The 23,704-nt window shown below is 36.3% G+C and overlaps 1 protein-coding gene across 2 annotated transcripts in view; it reads right to left on the bottom strand.

The window, feature by feature from the left end:
* The window catches only part of LOC149549601 (uncharacterized), a 77,315-nt gene extending 54,441 nt beyond the window's left edge, over positions 1-22,874 (bottom strand). The window contains exon 1 of one of the 2 annotated variants that reach the window (XM_089792921.1): positions 22,566-22,874. In XM_089792921.1, the coding sequence (XP_089649047.1) occupies positions 22,566-22,623 (58 nt within the window). In that variant the 5' untranslated portion in view covers positions 22,624-22,874. The remainder of the gene's footprint in view (positions 1-22,565) is intronic. The other variant, XM_089792923.1, reaches the window with a different exon arrangement.
* Between the last annotated feature and the right edge of the window lie 830 nt (positions 22,875-23,704).

Genomic DNA, 23,704 nt, shown 5'->3' with positions numbered 1-23,704 from the left:
ATGTATATAACAGATTGTTTGTATTCGGTAATTGGTAATGCACATGATAAGATTGATTGCATATAGGTAGGTCAAATGCATTATTCTATAATTGCATATAGGCAGATCAAATATTATCTACAGTTGCAAATATGCAGATTGAGTGCATTAGAGTCTATTATTGCACATATGCAAATCCAATGCAGTAAACACTTAAGCTCCATACCAATTTCTGGATGCAATGTCACAGTTTTATATATATAAGAGAGTCATCTGATATAAGAAATGTGACTATATATATATATAGTCACATTTCTTATATCAGATGACTCTTTTAGATTGATTTCCTTGATTGCTGGTTCTCCTTAGATGCTGATCTTTGATATAAATATCTCTCCCTTGCAGCTGAAGAATCAAAAATCTTCCAAAGTCACGACCCTTCTTTGCAAGGGGGTCACCTCATAATATCGTTGACTTTTGGGTCTCCATGCACCTTCACAAGACCCCAAGGCTGTATAGTGATTGATCATCCTTGGATAAACATACTCTTGAGGCATTAAGGCTGGCATTGATACTAAATCATTATCTTAATACTCTGATTTCTTGGATTGAAGTTCCCAGAAAATTGTGGTGTCTTACAAGTAAGACAAATTCCTGATTCATAAGGTAATCTTTATGTCAGGATATGACAAAAAATTTGAGAAAGAATAATGGTAATTGCTAAGTTCATTGGAGTTTGGCCATTGTGGGGGAAAGTCAAGGATTTGATTAATAAAAACGGCATTTCCCTAAACCAGAAGTTAGCAGCCTAACACTAGGCTTTCTGCATATTGTTTTTTAAACAGAATTTGATAGGTATGTGATGCTCAAAGTGGAGGGCCATGGTTTATGAGGTATGTCAGTCTGTATATTTGTGCTTGGACACCTGGTTTTTTATCTTTATTTTAAAATGATTCAAGAATCCCCTTTGTGGATTAGATTGTACAAGTTTCCCCAAGAATATGGTCTGAAGAAATTTTCAAGTTGATTGGGAATACCCTTGAAGAATATAATTATCGTTCCAATGTGACAACAGGTAATCAATTGGCCACCTAGTCCAAAATTTGTGTCAAGATCAACCTCTACAATCCTATCAAGCACCCTATTAAAATGATCACTCTTATTGGAGACTATGGACGTCTTAATTAGATATTTCAGATGCTAGAAAGTGTAAAAATCAAAAAGATGAAAAATTGATTCATTAAGAAACAAAGGAGAAGGAAGTGGATAAGGTATGTAAGGTTTCCCCTTTGCAAGTGAAAAGAAATAGCATAACTACAGTCCTTTTCTATAACAAATTGCTCTCAAGGTAGTCAGAATCAAAGAAACTAAAGAAGCTGATTCTGAATCTGAGGTAATAAGGGAAACAAGCCCCACAGGAAAATCTTGAAAGAATTGGAGGAAACAATAGTTGATGGGAGTGATACCAAAGTGATGGTTTGTATCTTGGAGAATAAGCATAACACAGAAGATCAAAGCATTGCCAATGCAAGGGGAAGAAGCAATGGGGGAAAATATGTGTTAGAACGGCACTGCAAAAGAGAACTGTAAGGGGAGGAAAACTGATAGTAAAACAAAGATGAATACATAATAAATGGCATTCAAAAATCTGTGGGCAAATTCATAAAATTAGTAGATGAGCACTTCCCTAGCTCAAAATATTCAAGAACAATGAGAATAATTAGCTAGAACAGTTGTGGCCTCAATGGCCTGGAGAAATGCTGCTTTTAGAAGCAGTTTATTGAGAAAGCAGTCCCTGATGTGATTTTGATGTAAATCGCCAAGATGGTTGAGGAAAATATTAAGGAACTTCTTCCTCGCATTTGGGGGAAAGGAGAAGGCATGAAAGCTGATGTGGAAGGTTTGGCAAGGGGGATCACTGTTATTTGAAAGAGAAACAAACATTCAGCCATGCCCATGTCTTAGTCTCCAAATTTTAATCCAGTAAGATTGAAGGATGTATTTCAAGTGGAGTCTTTTTTTCCCAGTGTTGGAGGCCAAATAATATTGGGGAAATAGCTAGGTCATGGGAAGATTTTAATAAATTCAGGCAATTGTATCATGCAGACAACTGGATTCTAGCATGCGATTTTAAGCCTAGAAAAGAAGCAAAGACATACTCCTCTACTGGCTATATGGACATCAGAAATCTGTGTGGGGAGGAAACATTAGTTCACTGCTCTAAGTCCAGGTGGTTCACTTCGAACAATAGAAGAGGGGAAGATTATATTTTGTGCAAATTAGATAGATTTTTGGTCTCTTCAGACTAGATGTTTTCTCGTATATTCTTCTGCTCAAAAGATATTCACTATGAGAGATCAGATCATTAGCCAATGGAATTGATAATAAACAATGCAAAAAGCCTCCTCCTTTCAAAATGCAGACCTTCTAATATGAACATTCTCACTTCAAAGAAGCTCGTACAGTAATGGTGGGTAGCAGATATGAAGGGTTGTAAGAGGTACATCCTTTAAAAAGATAGCTGATGTGAAAAGACAAGCTAAGGCATAGAATAGAGATATTGTGGGAAACTTATTTGGAAAGAAAAATATGACAAAAGTAGAATGCAAAAGATTGGAAATGAAATTGAAGTGGTAAGAGAGGAATTATGAAATAAGAAAATTATCACAATTTAGGAGCAGAATTATGAGGTTGGACAAGATCTCTTGGCAATAGAAATCTAGAGTTATATAGCTGGAAGAGATGATAAAACTAAATTTTTTCATCTGACCAACTATAGAAGAAAAGGAAATAAGACATTTTGCATTCAACTGCAAGTAATACAGTTGAAAGCCATTTGAAAGGAAGAAGTTAATTTATTCAAAGAGTTTTTTGCCTCAGTTCCATAGAATGATGTACAAGCTTAAGAATCTGTGTTGAGGAGTATCCCCTATTTAGAAATGAGCGGGAGAATCAATTTCAGCTCTTTTTCTATGAAGGAAATACAAAATACAACTTTCTCTTTGTGGGCCAGGAAGGTGCCAGTGGATGGTTTCAAGCTGCATTTTTTCAGAAATTTGGGAGTTATTGGCTGAAGATGTTTGGAAAGCTGGAGAGCTGTGCAGCAGTAGACGAGCAATGTTAAAGGCCTGAAACTCTACATATGTAGCATTATTTCCAAAGGTCAAAACCCCAAAAAATTTCAATGGATTCAAACTGATTGCCTTATGTAATTCGATATATAAAATTGTTTCCAAGGCCATAGCTATTGGGTTTAAGAAATGCTTGGAAGAGATCATCTCTAACAACAAGAATGGGATCTTGAAAGGCAAACAAATTTCAAATGGTATCCTTGTAGAAAATGAGACAATTTATTTGATCAAGAAGAAAAAGTAAGAGGTATGGTTATAAAATTAGATATGAACAAAGTTTATGATCAGGTCTCATGAGATTTTTCTTATAAAAGCTACACAAAAGTTTGAATTATGTGAAGATAGTTGTAACCAGGTATGTAGTTGTGTCTCATCAGTCTATTATTCTTTACTTATAAGTGGCAACATATATCAATCCACCCAGAAGGGGATAAGACGAGGCAATCCGCTCTTTCCTTTTTTTATTTTTCATTGTGGCAGAGACATTGGCAAAATCATTTAAGCATGAATTGGAGACAGGTAATATAAAAGAGCTTCAAGTATCCTCAAGGTTGGGAATGTCTCTCATCTGCAATTTGTTGACGACACTCCTTTATTTGGAGAAGTGACTACCAAAGTAGCCAATTCAATCAAGAAGGTTTTTATGCAACATGAGATGGCTGCAGGTTAGAAGTTGAATGTTAGCAAATCGAGAATTTTCTGTTTAAGTATATTTGTCAGGAAGTTTGCAGTACAAAGGATTCTTGGGGTTGAGCTGCAAAAATGACCACATGAATATTTGGGGATACCATTAGTGAGAAAGATAACTTCATAGTTCGAATGGAAGAAAATTTTCAATAGAGGCCATAATAATTGGCTTCATGCATGGGTAGATAGCTCACAATGGCTAAAAGAATTACTTTGATGAAGGTCTCCTTGGTCTCAATCCCAATTTACACTGTCTTTCAAATCCTAGACATGGAAGATAAAGAAGTAGAGGATATCAAAGGAAATTTTCTTTCGAATAGAAGTGAAACTCTCACTAAGATAGTTTGGTCAAGTGGGATGATGGTTAGAGAGGATGGGTGGATTAGGGTTCAAAGAATACAAAAAGATGATTTATGTTGAAGGATTTATGAGAAATATAGGTTTTTGGACAAGGTTCTTAAGTCCAAATGACTTTCATGTGGGATCCGTGTAATGTCCCCACTTTTAAACAGGATGTAATAATAAATAATACCATAATTAAAATATAAAAGAATTAAAAAATTAATTTAAAAGAATAAATTTAATTAAGTTATTGAATGGTCAAAAGGCATGAAAGAAAAAGTTGTGAATCCCTCACATGTGAGGTGTAAAAGGGAGAAGAGAACTTCATTTGAAAAGGGGGTATTTTTTATTCAAGAATGAGATGTTCAAAGCTCATCAATAAGACAAAAATGAGGAAATATGACCCCTTTAACTAGTTGCCTCTTTCCAAAGTGATGTCTCCTCAAAATATGCAAGTACAAAAGGATATCGAATAGAAGAGGAAAAGAAGAAAAAAGGCATTTCTCAAGTTAGAACAGGGCCAGAACGGAATTACAGCAGAAATAAATGCAGATGAAATAAGAGTTCTATATGTAAGTTGAAATCAAATGTGGAACTAAGGTAATAGATAAGATAATAATATTAATGTCCAACAAAAGACCACCAAAAGGTCCATGGGACTAAAGGATTACAACAAGAAAGCTGACAACAACAGGAGCACCAAACGGTGTCCGAAAAGAGTGTACAACAAAACAATGAAGAAGAAAAGAGACAAAGAGAGGACAAGACAAAGACTCGGAGTCCTTTCTAGGCAAAAAGAAATTAGTCACAGAAGGATACGACTGCGAATGGATAGGAGCTCTAATCTGTCTCTAAGAGCTCGTAGAGGAGTGTCACTGATGCAAGAAGCCAGTACGGGCTCTGACAAACCTGGAATGACCAATAGAAATGGTAGAACTAGACGACCTTTTCACACCACGCAAAGGAGATAAGGGTGTGAAAAAGGCAGTAATGCACTGAGTAGAAGTATGTTGGTGAGGAAGCAGTGACTGTAAAGTACTATCACAGAGCAGGGTGGCCTCCTGAGATAGAATGCGAGACACCGCTGATCACAATAACTGAAGAAATCTGAAAGAAAAAAACAATCCTAAAATAAACAGTAAAATCTCCCTCTGATCTCAAACTAGAAAGGGCAACAAAAAATAAAGTGAGTCTCTATCTCAACCTCAGCTAAAGTACACAGCTCACAGATCCACTCTCCTATCAATATAATGATCAATCTAAGCCTAAAAACGGTTAGAACCAACTCTGAAGGACCCCAGGGAGATACACAATGCATGAGACCACCATCGAGATAAGTAACTCGAATGAACAATAATCCCATCACAAATCACCAAAAAGTGCTCTGCATAAAAGGTCATCCTCGGACATAAGCCACCAAGTGGGTTAGTCCAGGTAGTGATAATGTACTGTCTGTAAATATCTAGTCTGACATGCTCATTTAACTCCTATCGTGATGGAAGGTGATGAGCAAGGGCATTCAACAAGAACTGATAAGGAGGGAGGTGGTCAATATCAATCCCAATCGATCCCAGCAGAGAAGAAGCATGTGCATACTAGCAACGAGCTCAAGAACAAGTATTAGTACTCGCAATAGCAACAAAAGAACAATATGCCAAGTAGGAATATCTATCACAATCATCCACCGAATCCGCAAAACCATGCAGATGATAAAGGACCAAATCATATAAAAAATGGCTGCAAGACTGAAGGGATGAGCACAAAACTCAGCAAGAATGATATTATGAGGAGTAAAACTGTGGCATCTGATAATGCGTCGTAGGAGCAAAGTCTGAACCTATTCGATCGAGGCCCAATCAGAACCAAGGAGAGACGAGCCCTAAACCACAAAGCCATAGAGAATCGTCGGCTGAACAAGGGAGTCCAAGAGGGATAACTTGGATGAGGTATCTTAAAAGTAGTGTCTAAAACATTGTTTCTCAAGCATAGCAAGAGAACCCATACCCTTATTAACTCTAGATTGGATTGCTAGTCTCATACTGAAGCAGGGTCCAGAAAACTTCACCCCCAGATACATATAAGATGAAGTGATCTCAATTTCCTATCCTTGAAAAAAGAAGTGAAGACGAGAAGTCTTTAAGCAATTAAAGATCATACCCCGAGTCTTACCCAAGTTAACCACAAGCCATCGCTAATCACAAAAGGAAGCCAAAACATCAAGAAGCCTCTATAAACTCTTAGGAGAAGAAGCAAGAAGAGCGACATCATCCACGAAAAGAAGAATGAAGATCAAAACCTGGTGCAAATAACAACCATCGCCTGGGAGCAATGACTTCAAAAAGAAGTCCTCAAGCTCATCAATATATAAACCGAACAAAGTATGGGAGAGAGGCCAACCACGTTTGACCCCAATGGTGCTATGGATCAGAACTGAGAAACCCTCAAGGGTCTTGAATCTACCCACCATAGTCTCATATAATCTCATAATAACAGTAAGTAACATCTCAGAACTCTCAATCTCCTGAAGCCTCTCAAAGAGAGACATCTTAGGAACAGAGTCAAAAGCCTTGCGAAAATCAACAAAGCAACAGTAAACTTTCACCGATTTGTGTCTAGCCTCCTCAATAATAGCCCGTAAAGTGAAAATGTGATCCATGGTCTGATAATCAGCCCGGAAACCAACCTTTCCTCTAGCCCTACAACCTCTCTTGTCAAGATCACTAGATAACATAGCATTGAGGGCTAACGCATAAAGTTTGGCAAACATGTGTCCAAGCATAATGGTTTTGTAATTCCCAAGAGCAACAACAAGACCAGTCTTGTGGATAGGGTAAATCAGATGCCTGGACCAAGCAATCGGGAACCCAATGCAAATCACTCGATTGAAGAGTATAGAGGGATAGGGGCCCAAAACCAAGGCACCAAACTTGAAGAGTTCAACCTAGAACCCCTCCTAAATATATACATTTCCAACTCCATTGATCGACTCCACACACTTTCTTATTTCTAGTATATCTTCCCTAATACATTTTGCTACTTATCCACTTCTCACACCCATTCATTCGTTGCTCATCGCACTTCCCTTTTTACACTCTTTTCATCTCTTAAAGACTTCCTTTTATACCTCTATTAGTGGAGGGATGTATTTGTTCAGCATACGTCTCTTCGTTATTATCACACCTTTTAGTTAATATTTTAATTGCACAGAATAACTGTTAATGTTTACAAGCTTTTAATATTATCAAAAATAGGATTATAGGTCTTTATGTAAGATCACTATGTCCTTTAATTTTAGTCATTGTATTTTGGCATTCATTTTGTTGGGGTTAACCTCAGACAAATATAACATTTACACGCAAATATAACCAATATCAAAAAATAATAGATCGCACAAAAGAAAACACAAGACACCAAGATTTAACATGGTTCATCCAATTCCTGGGCTACGTCCACCAACAGCAAGTCTAATATTATTATTATCCAGTGATTACAATCCGTAATCCCTTACAGCTCAATACCACCGCAAGAAGCTACAATATCACCATTACATTATGAAATCCCTAACCCTAAGCCTTTTTATACAAGTTTTTTTATGCTTACAAAATTAGGGCTAGAATAAGTCATCCAATAGGAAAATAGCAGCGAACACCTTTTACAATATAAGGTCATTTTTGGCTTCAGGGGCGCTGCCCTGAAAACCCCTGCGAGGGTGTTGCCCCTCAACCCCACCCTGTACTGCAACAGGGAGCGCACCTGGGGCGCTACCCCTTGACCCCCTCTTGGGGACGTTGCCCCCAAACCCCTGTAAAAATAATATGGGGAGAAAACCGCGTTGAATAAATCTCTGAGTCTAATTAGGCTCCACATCACAACAATCTCCCACTTGGAGACTGATCAGACTCCACAATAATAACCTCCCACTTGGAGACTAGTCATAGCACTGCTAAACCTGTAGCTCCCACTAGAATATCAAACCACCCTAGACTCTGTTGCGCTTTTATTTTGTTCAATCTAGAAGACCAACCAAAGTTGAAGAGGAGTTCAACTTCTCCCTTGTTATTACCTTGGTAAACATATCCGCTAGATTGTCATCTATATGTATCTTGTCCAGCTTTAACTATCCATTATCCAAAACTGACTAAATAAAATGGTACCGCAACTATATGTGTTTTGTCTTTGAATGCAGAGCAGAATTCTTTGCAAGATGAATGACACTCTGACTATCTGTAAACAAATAATTATCCCTCTGTGGGTGTCCCAACTCTTCCATGGAGAATTGAAGCCATATCATCTCCTTGGTTGCCTTTGTAGCAGCAACATACTCTACCTTTGTAGTGGATAAAGCATTAACCTTCTGCAACCTAAAAACCCAACTCACTATTGCTCCACCAATAGTAAATACATAACCTATAGTACTCCGCCTAGTATCAACATCTCCTGCCAAATCTGAGTTAACATAGCCCTGTAAATCAATGGTAGAGCCCCCAAAGTGTAAACACTTACTAGATGTATCTCTCAAATATCTGAGAATCCATTTAACTGCATTCCAATGCTCAATTCTTGGATGACTCATATACCTACTAATGACTCCCACTGAATGTGCAATATCTGGCCTTGTACATACCATAGCATACATCAAGCTTCCTACAACTGAAGTATAAGGTACCTTAGACATCTTATCCTCCTCTTCTTTTGTCTTGTGACACATCTCCTTAGTCAACTTCAAATGACCAGGTAAAGGTTACAAATTTGGCAACCCTAATTAGGGTTTGTGACGTTAAATTTTGGCACCTGATCTGCAATCGATCTTGGCTCTTCAGTGTAATCAAACTACTATAAGGGCCAAGACCTTCACATTTGTAAAAGGTTAAATTCAAAAGAATTAGGAGACTAGAGAGAAGTTAGCTAGTTAGAGTAGAATAGGCTAGCTAAGGGAGAGACTTGATCAAATTGTTGTTATAATGCTTTCAAAGTAATAGATAGTTCATTGTTAAATCTTTATGATGAATTATTCGATGTTTCTTTTAAGGGTCACATGGTTTCCTCAATCTTTCACTTGGATCAGATTTATTTTCATGTTGGAGTGGTTAGTTAAAAGTTGTTGTGGATGTTCACTTGATTGACACGACAAATCCAAGCCACTAGCTTCTTGATGATGACAGGAGTGCCTTGAGTGGTAAGTCGATGATTGAAAGCACTTAACTTCTACTAGGATCGAATCTTTAATTTACATCCATTTGATGGGATTGAAGAGGAGATATTGATGTGAAAACTATTTGAGCATTCCTTAGAAGCTTGCACTAGGTTGGTGTAGTCGGAGAAATAACAAAGGGTTGGGAAACACGATTTGGAGACTTCCTTAAGGTTCAAGTTAGAATTGGGGTAGACTATTATAGTTAGACTTGTTATTGTTTGATTCTAGCATTTCTTTTGCAGGTTTTACTCATCCCAACCTATCTCTATTAGTGGGGGCATTACAAAGGTAGATCCTGTCATCCTGTAGGGCAAAAGAATATCTATATATATATGCTTTAGGGAAAGCAAATTTAGGAGGGGTGGACTATCGTGAACCATAATTGAAGTATATAAATGTTGTCTTAAATATGTTGATCAATGTAAGATCAATATATTAAGCAATATATGATTAGTTAATATACAAATAATTCTATGAGAAGTAACAGAAATTAATCTATATAATTACTAAACAATGCAATTAATTAATAATTTATTAATCAATAGAACAATCAATATTATTAATAATATCAATAATATTAATATAATCAATAATCAATATTTATACTAAACCACGTTGATAATATTATTATTATAATCAACTAATCAATATATAAATACATACAATTAATATTAATATTAATCATATCAATGTAATTAATAATAACAATAATACTGGAGCAGGTATTAATCTCAATAGATAATAATAATTAATCTCAACAAATAATAATAAAAGCAATTAATCTCAGCTTGGGTCCATAACCGATCAAAATGAAATACTCGACCTGAAATATATTATCCATTATCGATTTCAATAACAAAACATGAATAATAGATTACTTCATGAAACATCAGCAGAGGAAGGCCACTCTAATAACATACAAATATAACTTAGAAAATATAAGGGTGGGCACCTAAAAACAAGGAGAGAATTTAGCACTTGAGAATTAGATCAAAAGAAAACATTTTGAATTAAAAAATTACATATGTGGAAAGCATCACGAACAAAAGAAATTAAAGAACGTGTCCCTTACTAAAAAGGTAAGTATATTTTACTTGAGAAAAGTAGGTAATATATTTATTTCTAGAACTTGCTTTAATATTATATAAGCAATTAATAGATATATAAAAATGTATTCGTATTTGTATAATTGCAATTGAAATCTATACTCATTTGAAAATGATATTTTATAAATTATGTATATTAAATAATGAGAATTCCCATAATGATGTTTAATGATTATCTGATGTTATATTTATTAATAAAGAAGTAATTAATTAAAATTACCATAATGCCAATGTAAGGACTACACTCATCTCTATATGAATGGCTACGTGCCAATGAAGGGTTTGGGATCGTCTCTATATGAATGGCTAAGATGGGATAAATAGAACCGCATAATGCTAGCACAGGAGGTTAGTACAATCCCTGTATGAATGGCTAATAGTGCCCGTGCAAGAGATTAGTATAACCTCGTATGATGACTAGATGAGATTGTCATAATAGTGTGAGAATATTATGATGAGTCAACATATGTTTATGCAATAAGGCCTTGGATAGGGAATATCTCTTCCAAGAAGAAACCTTAGGGGGTGCACTCCAAAGAAGAAGTGGAATAATGAAGGGTTAGGAAACCCGATTTGGAGACATCCTTAAGGTTTGGCTTAAGTTTTGGCCTAGAATTGGTATAGATCTAAATGATTGGGAATTGAGTCTCCTTTTGTGATGATATAAAGTTCAAAATTTTATGAAATTTAAAAGAAATCAAAGTTGCATTAGGCGAACTCTACTTCATCAGGAACTAATTTAAGTTGATTTAAAATAGCAAAATCTGATTTCAATCATTTAAAAGTCAATAAATCACAATCTAGTAAGGAAGGGAAATTAATCAATATGCAAGTCAGCCTAAGTAAACTTTAGTTCAAATTCCAGCTTTCCTTTTGCTTTTAGACTATCATAACGAGAAAACTACAAAGTTCAAAAGATAGGATTTCCATCAAGGCATTCAAATGAAGTATTTTAAGATCTGATTTCTTTTTTCATGGAAATTGTAAGATTCATTTTTTATTTGACTATTATCACATAAGCTTTATGCCCTCTTTCCTTCTTGTTTTGCAAGGAGAACTGCTGAGCAAGGAGGGCAACGGGGAGATTCAAGTGATGAGATCAAAACTTAAAGGAGATGATCAAGCTCGAAGTTGCAAGTGAGAAGGAAAGATCAACATCGAGAACATTAAAATGCAAGTGTAGATGAAGATCGAGATGGACATGAGGACAACCTTATCAATTCCACATATGCAATCAAGTACAATCGATTTCAAGTCAGATCGAGAGGAAAGATTACATAGGATGGAGAAAACTCGAAAGATGAAGTCATCGATGTCATCATAGTCATCCTCAAAAGGAATTTGGTACAAGATAAGGATGATGAGGTGGCATTGAACTTTCTTCTCCAATTGAAAAATTCCAGATTCAAGCTCAAGAAGTCAAGTCATGTCAAGGGTCCTATTTTTGAATTGGCTGGCAAAATGACTGTAATGTTCTCATTGGCCCACAATGTAGTGTCCTCATGTAATTGGTTGTAAATTTGGCAACCCTAATTCGTGTTTGTGAGGTTAAATCTCAGCCCTTGATCTCCAATCGATCTTGACCCTCTATTGTAATCGAACTACAATAAAAGGGCAAGGCCTTCTCATTTGTAAAGGGTTAGATTCAAGAGATTAGGAGACTAAAGAGAGTAGAATATGCTAGCTAAGGGAGAGACTTGATCAAATTGTTGCTATAATGCTTTCAAAGTAATGGATAATTCATTGTTGGTTCTTCATAGTGAATAACTTGATGCTTCTTTAAAAGGTTGCATTGTTTCCTTAATCTTTCACTTGCATTAGTTTTTATTTCATGTTGGAGTAGTTAGTTGAATGAAAGTTGTTGTGGATGTTCAATTAATTGACTAAACAAATCTAGGCCACTGCCCTCTTGCTGATGGTAGGAGCGCCTTGTGCGGTAAGTTGAAGATTGAAAGCACTTAACTTCTACTAAGATCGGATCTTTAATTTGCATCCATTTAATGGGATTAAAGAGGAGGTATTGGTGTGGAAAACCATATGAGTGTTCCTTAGAAGCTTGCATTAGGTGGGTGTACTCACTGATTAAGCTACATCTAGTAGAGTCGAAGTCCATCCACAATTCCTTGCATTCGTAGTTAGAGGTAGAAGTAGTAGAAGTTTTAAGTTCAAGTGAAAAAGTTGGAAGTTTGCACATTGTAAGGCTAGGTCTTTAGGAAAGCAAGCAGTTAATATCCATTGAATGAATTGTGTAAATCCCTTTGTGATAACCAACATATCACATTATTTCACTAAGCAAGTATCCATGGTTGAAGGAACCTTCAAGTCATTTCATGACCTTTTATTTCAAGCTTAGCATGAGAGTTGCCCTTATATCAAGAGACGATTGAGTAGTTGATGTTTCATCTTGAAACATCGGGTATTTGATTTTGCATGTTGTAGTGGAACAAAACTCACATCAACAGTTAGTTGAGGAGACATCAAATAAAGGAGTAGATTTGTGAAGTAAATATAGAAATGTTTATACGAGATGGTGGAGTGACATTCCTTAGTAGGTCATTTTGTTAGTGCAAAAGGGTTTATAGGAGAGACCTCCCAGTAATGGGATGGAGTGACGGCAAAAACGACAACTCATTGGGGGTGGAATGCATGTGGAGTAATTACTAGATGGGATGGGCTCATTGCTTTGAAGTTGAAATATTGATTGGAGTGTTTGATTGGTCTTACAATTGCTCATCCCTCTACATGCATTAAAGAGTTCTACGATGGCAATTCTTCATCTCCTTTGTTGCCAATGCTCATCACAATGAAGTAAATCGGTGGATGGCAATAGAGGTAGGGGAAAATAGGTGGTGAAAACTTCGACATCTACAAAGAGGAAAGTGTCAAGAGATCAGGTGGTCATGGACTTTATGATATTTATTGATCAAGACATTATGGACCCTACATTTTGACAATAGATGGTCTAGATTTAGGAGATAGCCAAGGTTTTAGATGAGTTTCCAAGTTTGAGTATTCATGCAGCAAGGGATAAATTGTTGTTGGATTTACAATATACTAGAGGGAGGTGGAATACCTTTGACACTACATAGTCCCTGTCATACAAAATTAGGCTTTCCACTATTGTGACCTCTTATCTACTTCATAATGTTATTGGCAACATAATCAAACAAGGTGAGGTTCATTTCAATTGTGTTTTGGTGCATCTGCATGCCATGAACAATACATATTTATTTGAAACTAGTTGTTGAAGCAATATACATATAGAGAAAGAGAAAGAAGCCATTCCCGAATCTAGGGAAAATAAAAAATTGTCATATTGAACACCCAAACTTGAACTTTGCAATTTAGGCCTATAAGATGCCTAATTCCTACGAGCCCTCCTAATGCACTTTTTCTCCCACGGTTCATTTTTTCCCAAACAACCCCACAAACTAATCCATATCCAGATACCCTTTTAATAAGACTTTAGGAATAAAGAATTGGATTCCTTCTTTTTCTAGGTCAACCAATACTAGTTCCAATAAACCTAATTGGCACATTTGTAAAGCAACTACACTTGTTATCCTTCACAAATCCAAACCAATGCTTGGGAAAGTGTTTCCACAACCTAAATCACCTATCGCACCCTTCAATGGAGTCTTCCCATGTTTTTCCTACCTCTATGATCAATTTTATACCAAGTTCACAACTAGTCACTTCGAGATATCTGGCTAGGGCTCACTAATTCTCCCCATTCCACTTGGATTTTTGCATGAAACCTTTTGGAACATAAAATACACTTCCTCTACACGTGTCTCCCCAAAGGTCGTTGAATTCCAATGGTGAAAACTCAAGATAGAGGCATTTTTGTAAGCAAACCCTGTCAGGCCTAGGGTTTCAAACCCAATCTTGCAAAAATGAACTTTTCTCCCTTCAAATCTTACCCAATGACACCAAACCAATTTTCGAAGATTGATGCACCACAACTAATTCAAGATGTTATCAATCCATTTAGCCCAGTAGCAACTAATTGAACAACACAAGTTGCAGAAAAAACAATAAAATCTCATTCACTCATCAACTTGAAATCTTCAACACAGTACCAAATCATCTTAAACATCTGTAAATAGCCTAATACCAACTTCCCCAACAATCTTTTGAACTTCTATGGCTTTTGGGTGAAGTTCTATGTTGGCCTTCCAAAAGTTCTTATAGTTGCCAGAAATTTGTCATGTAACTATTTGACAGCTTTTGCAAAACGTTGCAACTTTTATCAGTGTGCAGCTTTGTTCAAAAATGACTAAAATAAACATAAGACTCTATCTACCCCATTTCTAGACCTTTGGGACCCGTTGAACAAGTTTGATCATGAGGGTGTATACATGCCTATCATGCCATGGTCTCAAAAAATGGGCCTTCTTGCATTTCCAACTTGACTACTTGGTCTATAAGACCTTATTCCTTCCTAAAGTACCCCTATTACATCTCTATTGCTCATTGCATCCTATGAGCCTTCAAATTTCTCCTTAGTCTTCCTTACCAATGACCAACCTTAACTAGTAAACTATTACATTCTAAGTCTTCTAATAAGGGAAAAGAATTAGTTGAAACTTGGGCAATTTACTATATTTCTAGAAATCTGCTTATGGAATATATCAAAATAGTGAAATTTATATGTTCTATACAAAATAGAAATAAAATTTTAAAAAAATTAATCATACGTATTTCTCAATTAGTTCATGTCCATACCAATATGTTAAATGATTAAAATCATAAAATTATATTGCAATCAAACCTCTAATCCATCACTAATTTAAAATTACTACCTTTTACATATGTATATTTTCTTCCATGCTGTCCTCAATTTGGTAATCTCTCTACACACCCCCAAAAATGTTCCCCTACCAGAACCCATATAACATAGGAAGAATCCATATCAAGGTAACTATGGTCTAGACACAAAAGTTATTTCCTCTAGAAAGAATAGAATAGTTGAAAGCAAAAATTGAAGTTATCAAGCTTACTGTTGACACAGAAGTCTGCACCCTTGCTTGAGGTATGACCCTCAAGCGACCTTGTGTAACATGGAAACAATCTCCAAGCTATGGGACTTAAACTATGAGATTGAGTCTCCGGAGAAGGCCGGTTGCCTTACTATCAGGATGTACCTAAACTACCACTTGAGAGGAAAAGGGAGAAGGAACGCATAAAATTAAATTGTTGAAAGGAAAGGGGGGGGTGATGCACCAAGATAGAAATGGTTACAACTCTACTCAGAGATGCACAACACATTAATGAAACACCCAAATGCACAATTCTTGACTCTATTCTACTCCCAAAGAACCACATGTAGGTTTAGAACCGATCAAATGTTGAAAGGAAAGACATCTTCACGGTACAGCAATCATCAATAGTTTGAACACAACATATAACCTTTAGAAACTAGGAAAGAAACATTAAGAACAAGGCAAGATATATGCCAAAATAATGAATGGCAAGAAGGGGTAAAGAAGAGAGCTATTTCATTAATGGAAAGCAAGGAATACAGTTGCAGAGCATAAGGCTACTGCAAGTTAACATGACAGAACAGGGAAGGTTACTGCAAGTAAACCCCTAAAACATATTTACAACTTCCTTTTATAGAGTACAGGCATGACTCTGATGTTAAATTGAGTCCAAACTCCAACCAGGTGGAGTTGAGATTACCGAGGAGAGCAATAACTACTAATCAGAGAAGATATGATCGGATGCACGTTCCCATACAAAAAAATCTGATCATTACGTGCAAATTTGGTTTTGAAGAGACAAAAATAGTAGCCATAACTGCTCTAGCTAAGTAGGTCGATAACCAGGCGGCAGGAGGATAAAATCTACATTCATCAGGCATGGAGAACACTCAAAATGGTAGTTGCAAGCGATCAAGGACCTGTTCACCATTAAAGTGTTGCTTGATTCCATGTTCACAACCATGCCAAATCAACTATGTCATCAAGTCAACTGGAATCAATCGTCAAACTCGCCATGTGGCCAAACTCACCACGTGGCCCTGTAACTTTGAAGTATTACGCCAGATCACCCAGCTTCTATCTTTATGTTGACCTACTAACTGCCTATGTTCGCGGTTTTGCAACTCATTTTCCTCTTTAACTGCTTGGCCATGCAAAACTGCAATATCCTATTTTATACCTTATCGCTACTTCGCAGCCTAAAAACACACTTTAGCTCATAGACTATTGTGACCTTGCGAACATCATAGAATTGACCATTTCGCACCTTCACAACAGTTAGGACCTAATACTTCCTTAATCGTGCAACGATGCGAAGTCATCCATTTTATCTTTGTCACCCCTTTGCGATCACCAAACATCGAGCATGTTTTAACCTTGCAACGTTGCGAACACGGCTAGGCTGACCATTGTCACCATTTCGCAACTTCGTGACTTATCCTTCTAACTGTAGCCTTAACCCTACGAACGAGCAAACGAAGCATTTCGCAATGTCGCATAATTAACTTCGGGATATCTTTGACCTCATGCGATGCTGTGACCCTCAAAACATAATTGCTAGCATTAGCTTTTGCATCGTCGCAACTTAGAATTTGACTGCATCTCGGATACTTGTGACGGTGCGAAGACTGTATCCTTGATTGTTTAATGCTCCTCGTAGTTTCACAACCAAATTTTATAACTGTAGACCAGACCTTGTGAGGCTGCAAAAATAACCCTAAACCGTTGATCGCTCCATCGCGACTACTTGTTGCTCCTTTCCATTAACCGCTGCAACTCTGCAATTAGGCTTCAACTGATTGCCATCGCACCATCGCGACTTGAAACATTAACCCATCTTCTAACCATGTGAAACCACAATGAAAGTGTTCGCTACTTCGCCACCTTGACTCTGGGTAACTTTTAACCTCACACGAGGATGCGAAAGCCATTAGCTTGACTATATGCAAAGTACGCTATATCGAATGAACAAAAGACCGCTCATTCGATGAGAATCTCATCCGATGTGCAACTCCAACGCATGAAACTGTACTGTTCAGTTTCGTGCACCTATTTTTGCCCGAAACCACACACTGTTTTTGGCCAAAACTGCAGAAACTACACAATTGAATGCCCGAAAACCACATAACTTGTCCCATGGAAGATGTCTCTAATCGGTTATCTGTGACAGGATAAATGGTGACAAAATTGTCAACACTTACCTAAGCAAGATTAAATTTTATTATAGGACCCTGCTGGAACCTGCACGTTTATATATTGAACCTATCTCCTCAAGACTGTTCCACCACCAACCAAACTTGAATCGAGAAATGAAGTTTTAGTCTATATGCCTTAGCCTATAAAAAAATTGAAACATCTGCATAATCTTTAATCACATGCTGACAATTTCTAGATACTTGCATGACCAGCCACTACAAAATCCCGTTGCTGGTTTTGTGGCATTAAATAATTGCCTCCATTCTCTCTAGATATTCTTAAATTGTCTACTATCATGCCTCGTTTAATTAATCCTACTAGAGTTAGTTATAACCATAATGAAATTATCCTATGTGAATGATCTAAGCCACTACTAGAGACAGGTTGATAGAAATTCAGGGAAAAGTCGCATTAGACCAAAAAAAACCTTCACAAAACTAACAAGTATTCTGTTATTCCTGACCAAACAAAGAGGATTTTAGCCAATAAAGAGGCCAATGTGGTGAGTCTATATGAATCCAGATAAAAAAATTCCAAGAGGCTTCAAAGAAAAAGCAATGACATCAAAGTCACCAATCTCAAGTTCCAAATTATTTAAAGAAATAAAAAATTATGAGAATACAACGTCAAACCATCAGAAATGGCTAACACAGATAGAGCAACCACATCATTTTCAAGTCCAATAAACAGTCATAATCAACCATCAGAGTCATAATGAAAGTTTTATACCCCCAACAAATTGGCCATTCTAAACTACCCAGTGCCATGGATGGTAGGAACAGTGCTTTTTCATGTTCCATTGATATGCTAGACAATTGTATGTAGATGAATGGCTTTATCTGTAAATATCAGAGAGGTTCAAATCTCCTCCAAAGGATGGATTTCTGTACCTGTCATATCAGCACTTTGTTGATCGTGATATTGTGTAATAAATTAGTCTTTCCTTATGTGTCAATACCATCGCTCTTTTTGTTCTGCATTTTCTGCTATAATTCTGCTTCTGTCATATTAGATTTATTCATCTAATATGCAGTTCATTTGACTAACCCTGCCAACCAGATAAGCCAATTGGCTGAAGAGTGTCACACAATTGAAAGGTTCCAACCATTCCCATCAGACTTTCTTTAAAACAGTTGAATTATATTAGTTATATATTTGTATTTATGGCGAAGAAATGGCTCGCTATAATGGTAATCAGTATCTGTTGATAAATGTTGCAAATATGCTAGCATTAGATTTGATATAACCCCCAAAATAAACTTGCTTCCATCATATAGCCAGTATCTGTGGATGATTGTCTGAGCAATAAGAAACACAGCTCATTTGATCATCTCGTGGAAGCAACCAGAAGCACTGGCCATTTAAGCAATCAACATGCATATGTTCAACATGTCTGTCTAAAAGGTAGTCTATACCTTTGAACAAGAGAAGATTCCTAATATGAATGTCCAGTCTCAAAAACATGGGATTGTGGCTAGAACCCCTAATGACTGCTCTTTTTGCTGCACAATCTCCTTGTTTAGGGAATGGCTATTTACTCTGCAAGTGCAATACCTTCTGATTGCAAAGTAGGTAACAGAGCCTTCCATTCTGGACTGCAAACAAGTAATTTATCAGTAGTATAGGCTAGCATCATCACAAATCCACACTGGATGAAATGTAATTGTATAATAAAACGTCATGCCCCTGTCTTATGAGATAAATTGCAGCTTTAATAGATGACAAATTAAGGCTATAAACTCAAAGGAGGCCAACCTGTAAACCTAGGCCATATAATTAAATACCAACCAGAATAATATTCTTTATATGTTGCTTATGCAGGCTAACTCTTCAAGTGGTTAAAAGATATTTCAAAATGAAGCCAACTTAAGTATCAAGACACAAGACATATGTTTAACCAACGATTCGCCCAAGAAATGAAGAGGATAGGGAGTGATTATATTATTCTGAACCGCAATGATAGAATGTGTAAACAGCAATAGAATGAACAATTAGAATATGCAAAGCAAGCAGAGATTAATATGTATATAGCAGCAATCTGCATGAAGAATTAATGTGATCACAGGAGTATAAGGGAGGACAAATGTTATTAATTTAAATAAATAAAGATTATTATTAAAAGGGCAGCAACTTATGAAGGGCTGTGATTTTGAAAGCTTATTGTGCCCATTTATTGAAAGGTCGGCAACATCCAAAAGACGCCTCCCTTCATGGAGAGGTTAAGATATATATGGAGAGGATCGCAATGCAAGAAGGCACCAAGACATAACATCAAAAAGCATCAGCAATTTCATAACAGTGATCAAGATCAGATTAGAGTCTGTTTTTGACTAATGGGCAGTGAAATTATTGTTTATTGTGGAATGCATGAATAATTGTTTAAATATGTATACCTGATATATGCAGCAATTTAATACACAATTATTTATGAATTAATAAAGGATAATATATTTGGCATTAGACATATGTAATAATATGGATTTCCAAAATGCAACAATCAATATGGCAAGGTGAGGAAGGGAATACAAGGAGGTAGAATGGGAATTCTCACTAGGTACACCACATCATATGGATGGCAGAAGGCTACATGAGTCCAAGAGGGATGGTATATCTGCTTTTGGACCTAGAAAAGCAGATTGCTTAGGGCACCCTATTGTAGTTTCTCCTCCAACCTCTATATTGATCGATTGTTGGGACAGATTCCAAGGAGTCCCAATCATAGGAGGGTGAATAATGGTGGCATGATGACGGAGAACAACTATGGGATTCTTCACTAGGTACACTACCTCATTTAGATGGTGAAGGCCACATGAGACCAGAAGGGATGACACGCCCACTCTTGGGCCTAGGATAGAGGATCACTTCGGGCACCCTATTATGTTGTTTTATCCTAACTTCCTTATATCAAACCCAAATAACAGATTAGATATGTTATATGACTAATATGGTTATGAATCTATGTCCTTTAGCCCTAGTAATAGTTGATTTTATGAATTGCATCTTCATTATTTGTCTAACATGAATGCAAGATCTCAACAAGGATATATGTTTCATTACATCCTTTGGGTAAAGTTATATCTCTAACTATAATATGTTCCATGTTCTATTGAATTTGTGATTCTAGGGATTTTATAGGGCAATCTCAAAAGAGGCATTACATAATATCAGAGTTGTACAGAAGAAGCTAATTCTCTCACAAGGAAGATCTAATGATTAGTTAAAACTCTCATTGCTTGAGGACAAGCAATTTCAGGAAAGGCAGACTGTCATGCCCTAGCCTTGTGAGATAAATCACAGCTTTAATAAATCACAAAAAGCTCTAGACTCAAAGGAGGCAACCTGTAACCCTAAGCAATATCATTAAATACCGACCTGAATAATATTCTCTGTATGTTGCTCATGCTAGCCGACTCTTAAAGTGGTGGAAACATATTTCAAAATGAGGCCGACTTAACAATCATTTATCAAGACAAAAGACATATATTGAACCAATGTTTCGCCCAAGAAATAAGGAGGATAGGGAGCAATTATAGGGTTGTTCAATCATGTCCTTGAGCTTAGTTGAGATGGAGTGAATTAAAGAAATGGAAGCAATCATATATGGGTTAATAAGGAGACACAAGAAGGGAGGGCAGACACCAGTTCCCCTTCTAAGTAGACCATGGATGGATGTGTTCCTGCCACTTGTGTGCCAAGAGGTGGTGTATCACACACTTCACTCAGTTGCAGCAAATATTCCAGGGCATCCTGCCGTGCTCTCCTCTTCAACCCCTACTGCAGTTGGTAATTGTAAATAGAAATATAAATTAAATCTACCTTTGACATGTTATTAATTTAATTTCTTATTAACTTTAAGTTTCAATATATATCATATGTTTAATTATATGATACTATTTGTAAACAATTTTTGTTGTGATATTGTTACTTTGGGTGAAAATCAGGTATACCCAAGTATCAGGCATTACAAAAACAATCTCTGGCAAGGCACCAATCTACTGCTAAGGTCCTCTTGATTCTCGAATGCCCACTCAGTAAATTCGGAATTCTCCATCTATTGAATTGCTATGCTACCTATCTGTCTACTTCGCAATTGTTCCTTCTTATGCTTTCCTGACTACTTTTTTTTCACTCCGTAAACTCTAACATGGTGGACAACTAGGTTATCAATGTATCTAGTGCATAATTGATCCTCGTGTTTCTTTTTCTACTCTGCCAATTCTGTTTCTTTTTTCGCTGCATTGCTATAATTCTAACATGGTTCTATGAAAGATCTCTTCCTGAGAATGCCAACACAGCCAACATGTCTTTTCCCAAGAGGCATAAACATAACGTCTATATCGGCAATCCTAGATTTACAATTGGTAAACAATGCCAGTACTGCCCCAAACATCTTCAACTCTCTTACGTTCATCATAAAGGGTTTTTTCTAAATACCCCACTCGACCTTAAACCGGGTGTCCTCATCATTACAATAACTCACGTTTGCCACTAGGTCATGGAATGCTGTGGTTTACCTGGCTCGTTGACGAAATTATGATTCTCACAATTCTATCCAAATGTCATTATTCTTGTGGTGATGAGTTTAATATGTAAGACCAACATGGGGCATACAACCATGCCAGTAAATTTTGCACCAAACATATGACATATTTTAGAAGAAATGTATTTTAAAGACTAAACGGAAAGAAAATGAAAAACATAACTAGACACGGGAATTCACCACCGGGCATCATAATTCTTGCGACTCGTCAATTCTAGCTTGACTTTCTTCGCAAATTTTATCAAACCCACAGCCTTGCAGCTAATCAATAATTTCACCGAAATTAAAAAAGTGTAGAGATTCTCACATCCTGGTTTCAAATTGCTCTGCATAGGAGGGTAAATTTTGACAACAGCTAAATCACGTGAACAGGAAAAGGGATAATTAAAAGGAAAAAGAACAAACCATCGCCCAGAAGAACAAGCTTGAAAGTTGGAGGGGCCGTCTTTGTATGTGCGTTCATTTTTTGATCAATTAACAACTCAACGCCATAAATTCTCCAAAATCCATCATTCCAGACCAAAATTGATTGAGAAAACGGCAAGCTGGGACTAGAATTGCTATCAAACCCTCAAGTAGCAGAGAATTGTAAACAAATTGGTGGAATCGTTACTGTTTTCGTAAAAGTTCTAGCGTCAAAGGAAGGTCTTCAGTTTCCCTTGAGCTGCTTCGATGAGAAGTCTCCGTCGAAAGTGTATTTTGTGAAATTTGCACACATTTAACAATTTTTTGATATTTTTGGAAAACCTTAATTACCTCCCTTTGGTTTATCACATATTAACAAAAAATTTATTGTTAGTAATAATAATAAATGTGACTTTTCGAACATTTGCTTTTAATTTAAATGAAATAAAACGTTTCGATCACGTCACGCTATCAAACCAAACAGTCCATGAGACAATTGACCAAGACAAAGACCACGTGCCCGTAAATTTAGTGCAAGATTTGGGAAGTGTCTTCTCTTTTTCTTTTCTTTTTTTAAAAAGTAGTTTGATTGAATAAATAATCTATAATTAATTTAAATATAAGAATTTTGATAAATAATTGAAAATAAAATAGAAAATTATATAAGTGTATTTAGTTTTAGAATTTTTTTGTTTGATGAATGGTGTTGATGTTGTTTTAAAATGATTTGTTGCTTATAAAAATTAATTGCATTTATCTTATAGAAAATGATATAGATCAAAGCTTGAGTATTGTAAATTTGATCATTATTAATGTGCAATTAATCTAATATATAATTAATTTAAGTCACATAAGCTTAATTTGTCTTTACCTTATTTTTATAGATATATGAAGATGGTATCTAGAAATACCATAGAATAGCTTGTCAATTTGAAGGGTAAACAAATTCTCCTAGACGAGTCTCCTTGAACATCAAATTAATGACGATAAGAAATATAAAATTGGCAAAGATGTAGACAACATATATGATGATGTCAATTTGATTCTATTATTGCTCTTAAATTTGAAAGTATGTACTCTAATAATTCCAAATGTAAAATTTAAGTGTTCAATGAAGTGAGCTACAAGGACTGATAACA

This window comes from Cupressus sempervirens, chromosome 7 (genome assembly GCF_028749045.1).
Source record: "Cupressus sempervirens isolate cs-2001-9-10 chromosome 7, ASM2874904v1, whole genome shotgun sequence".
Taxonomy (NCBI): Eukaryota; Viridiplantae; Streptophyta; class Pinopsida; order Cupressales; family Cupressaceae; genus Cupressus; species Cupressus sempervirens.
The sequence above is the reverse complement of the archived record's forward strand: the minus strand, read 5'-3'. Positions and strand labels throughout refer to the sequence as shown.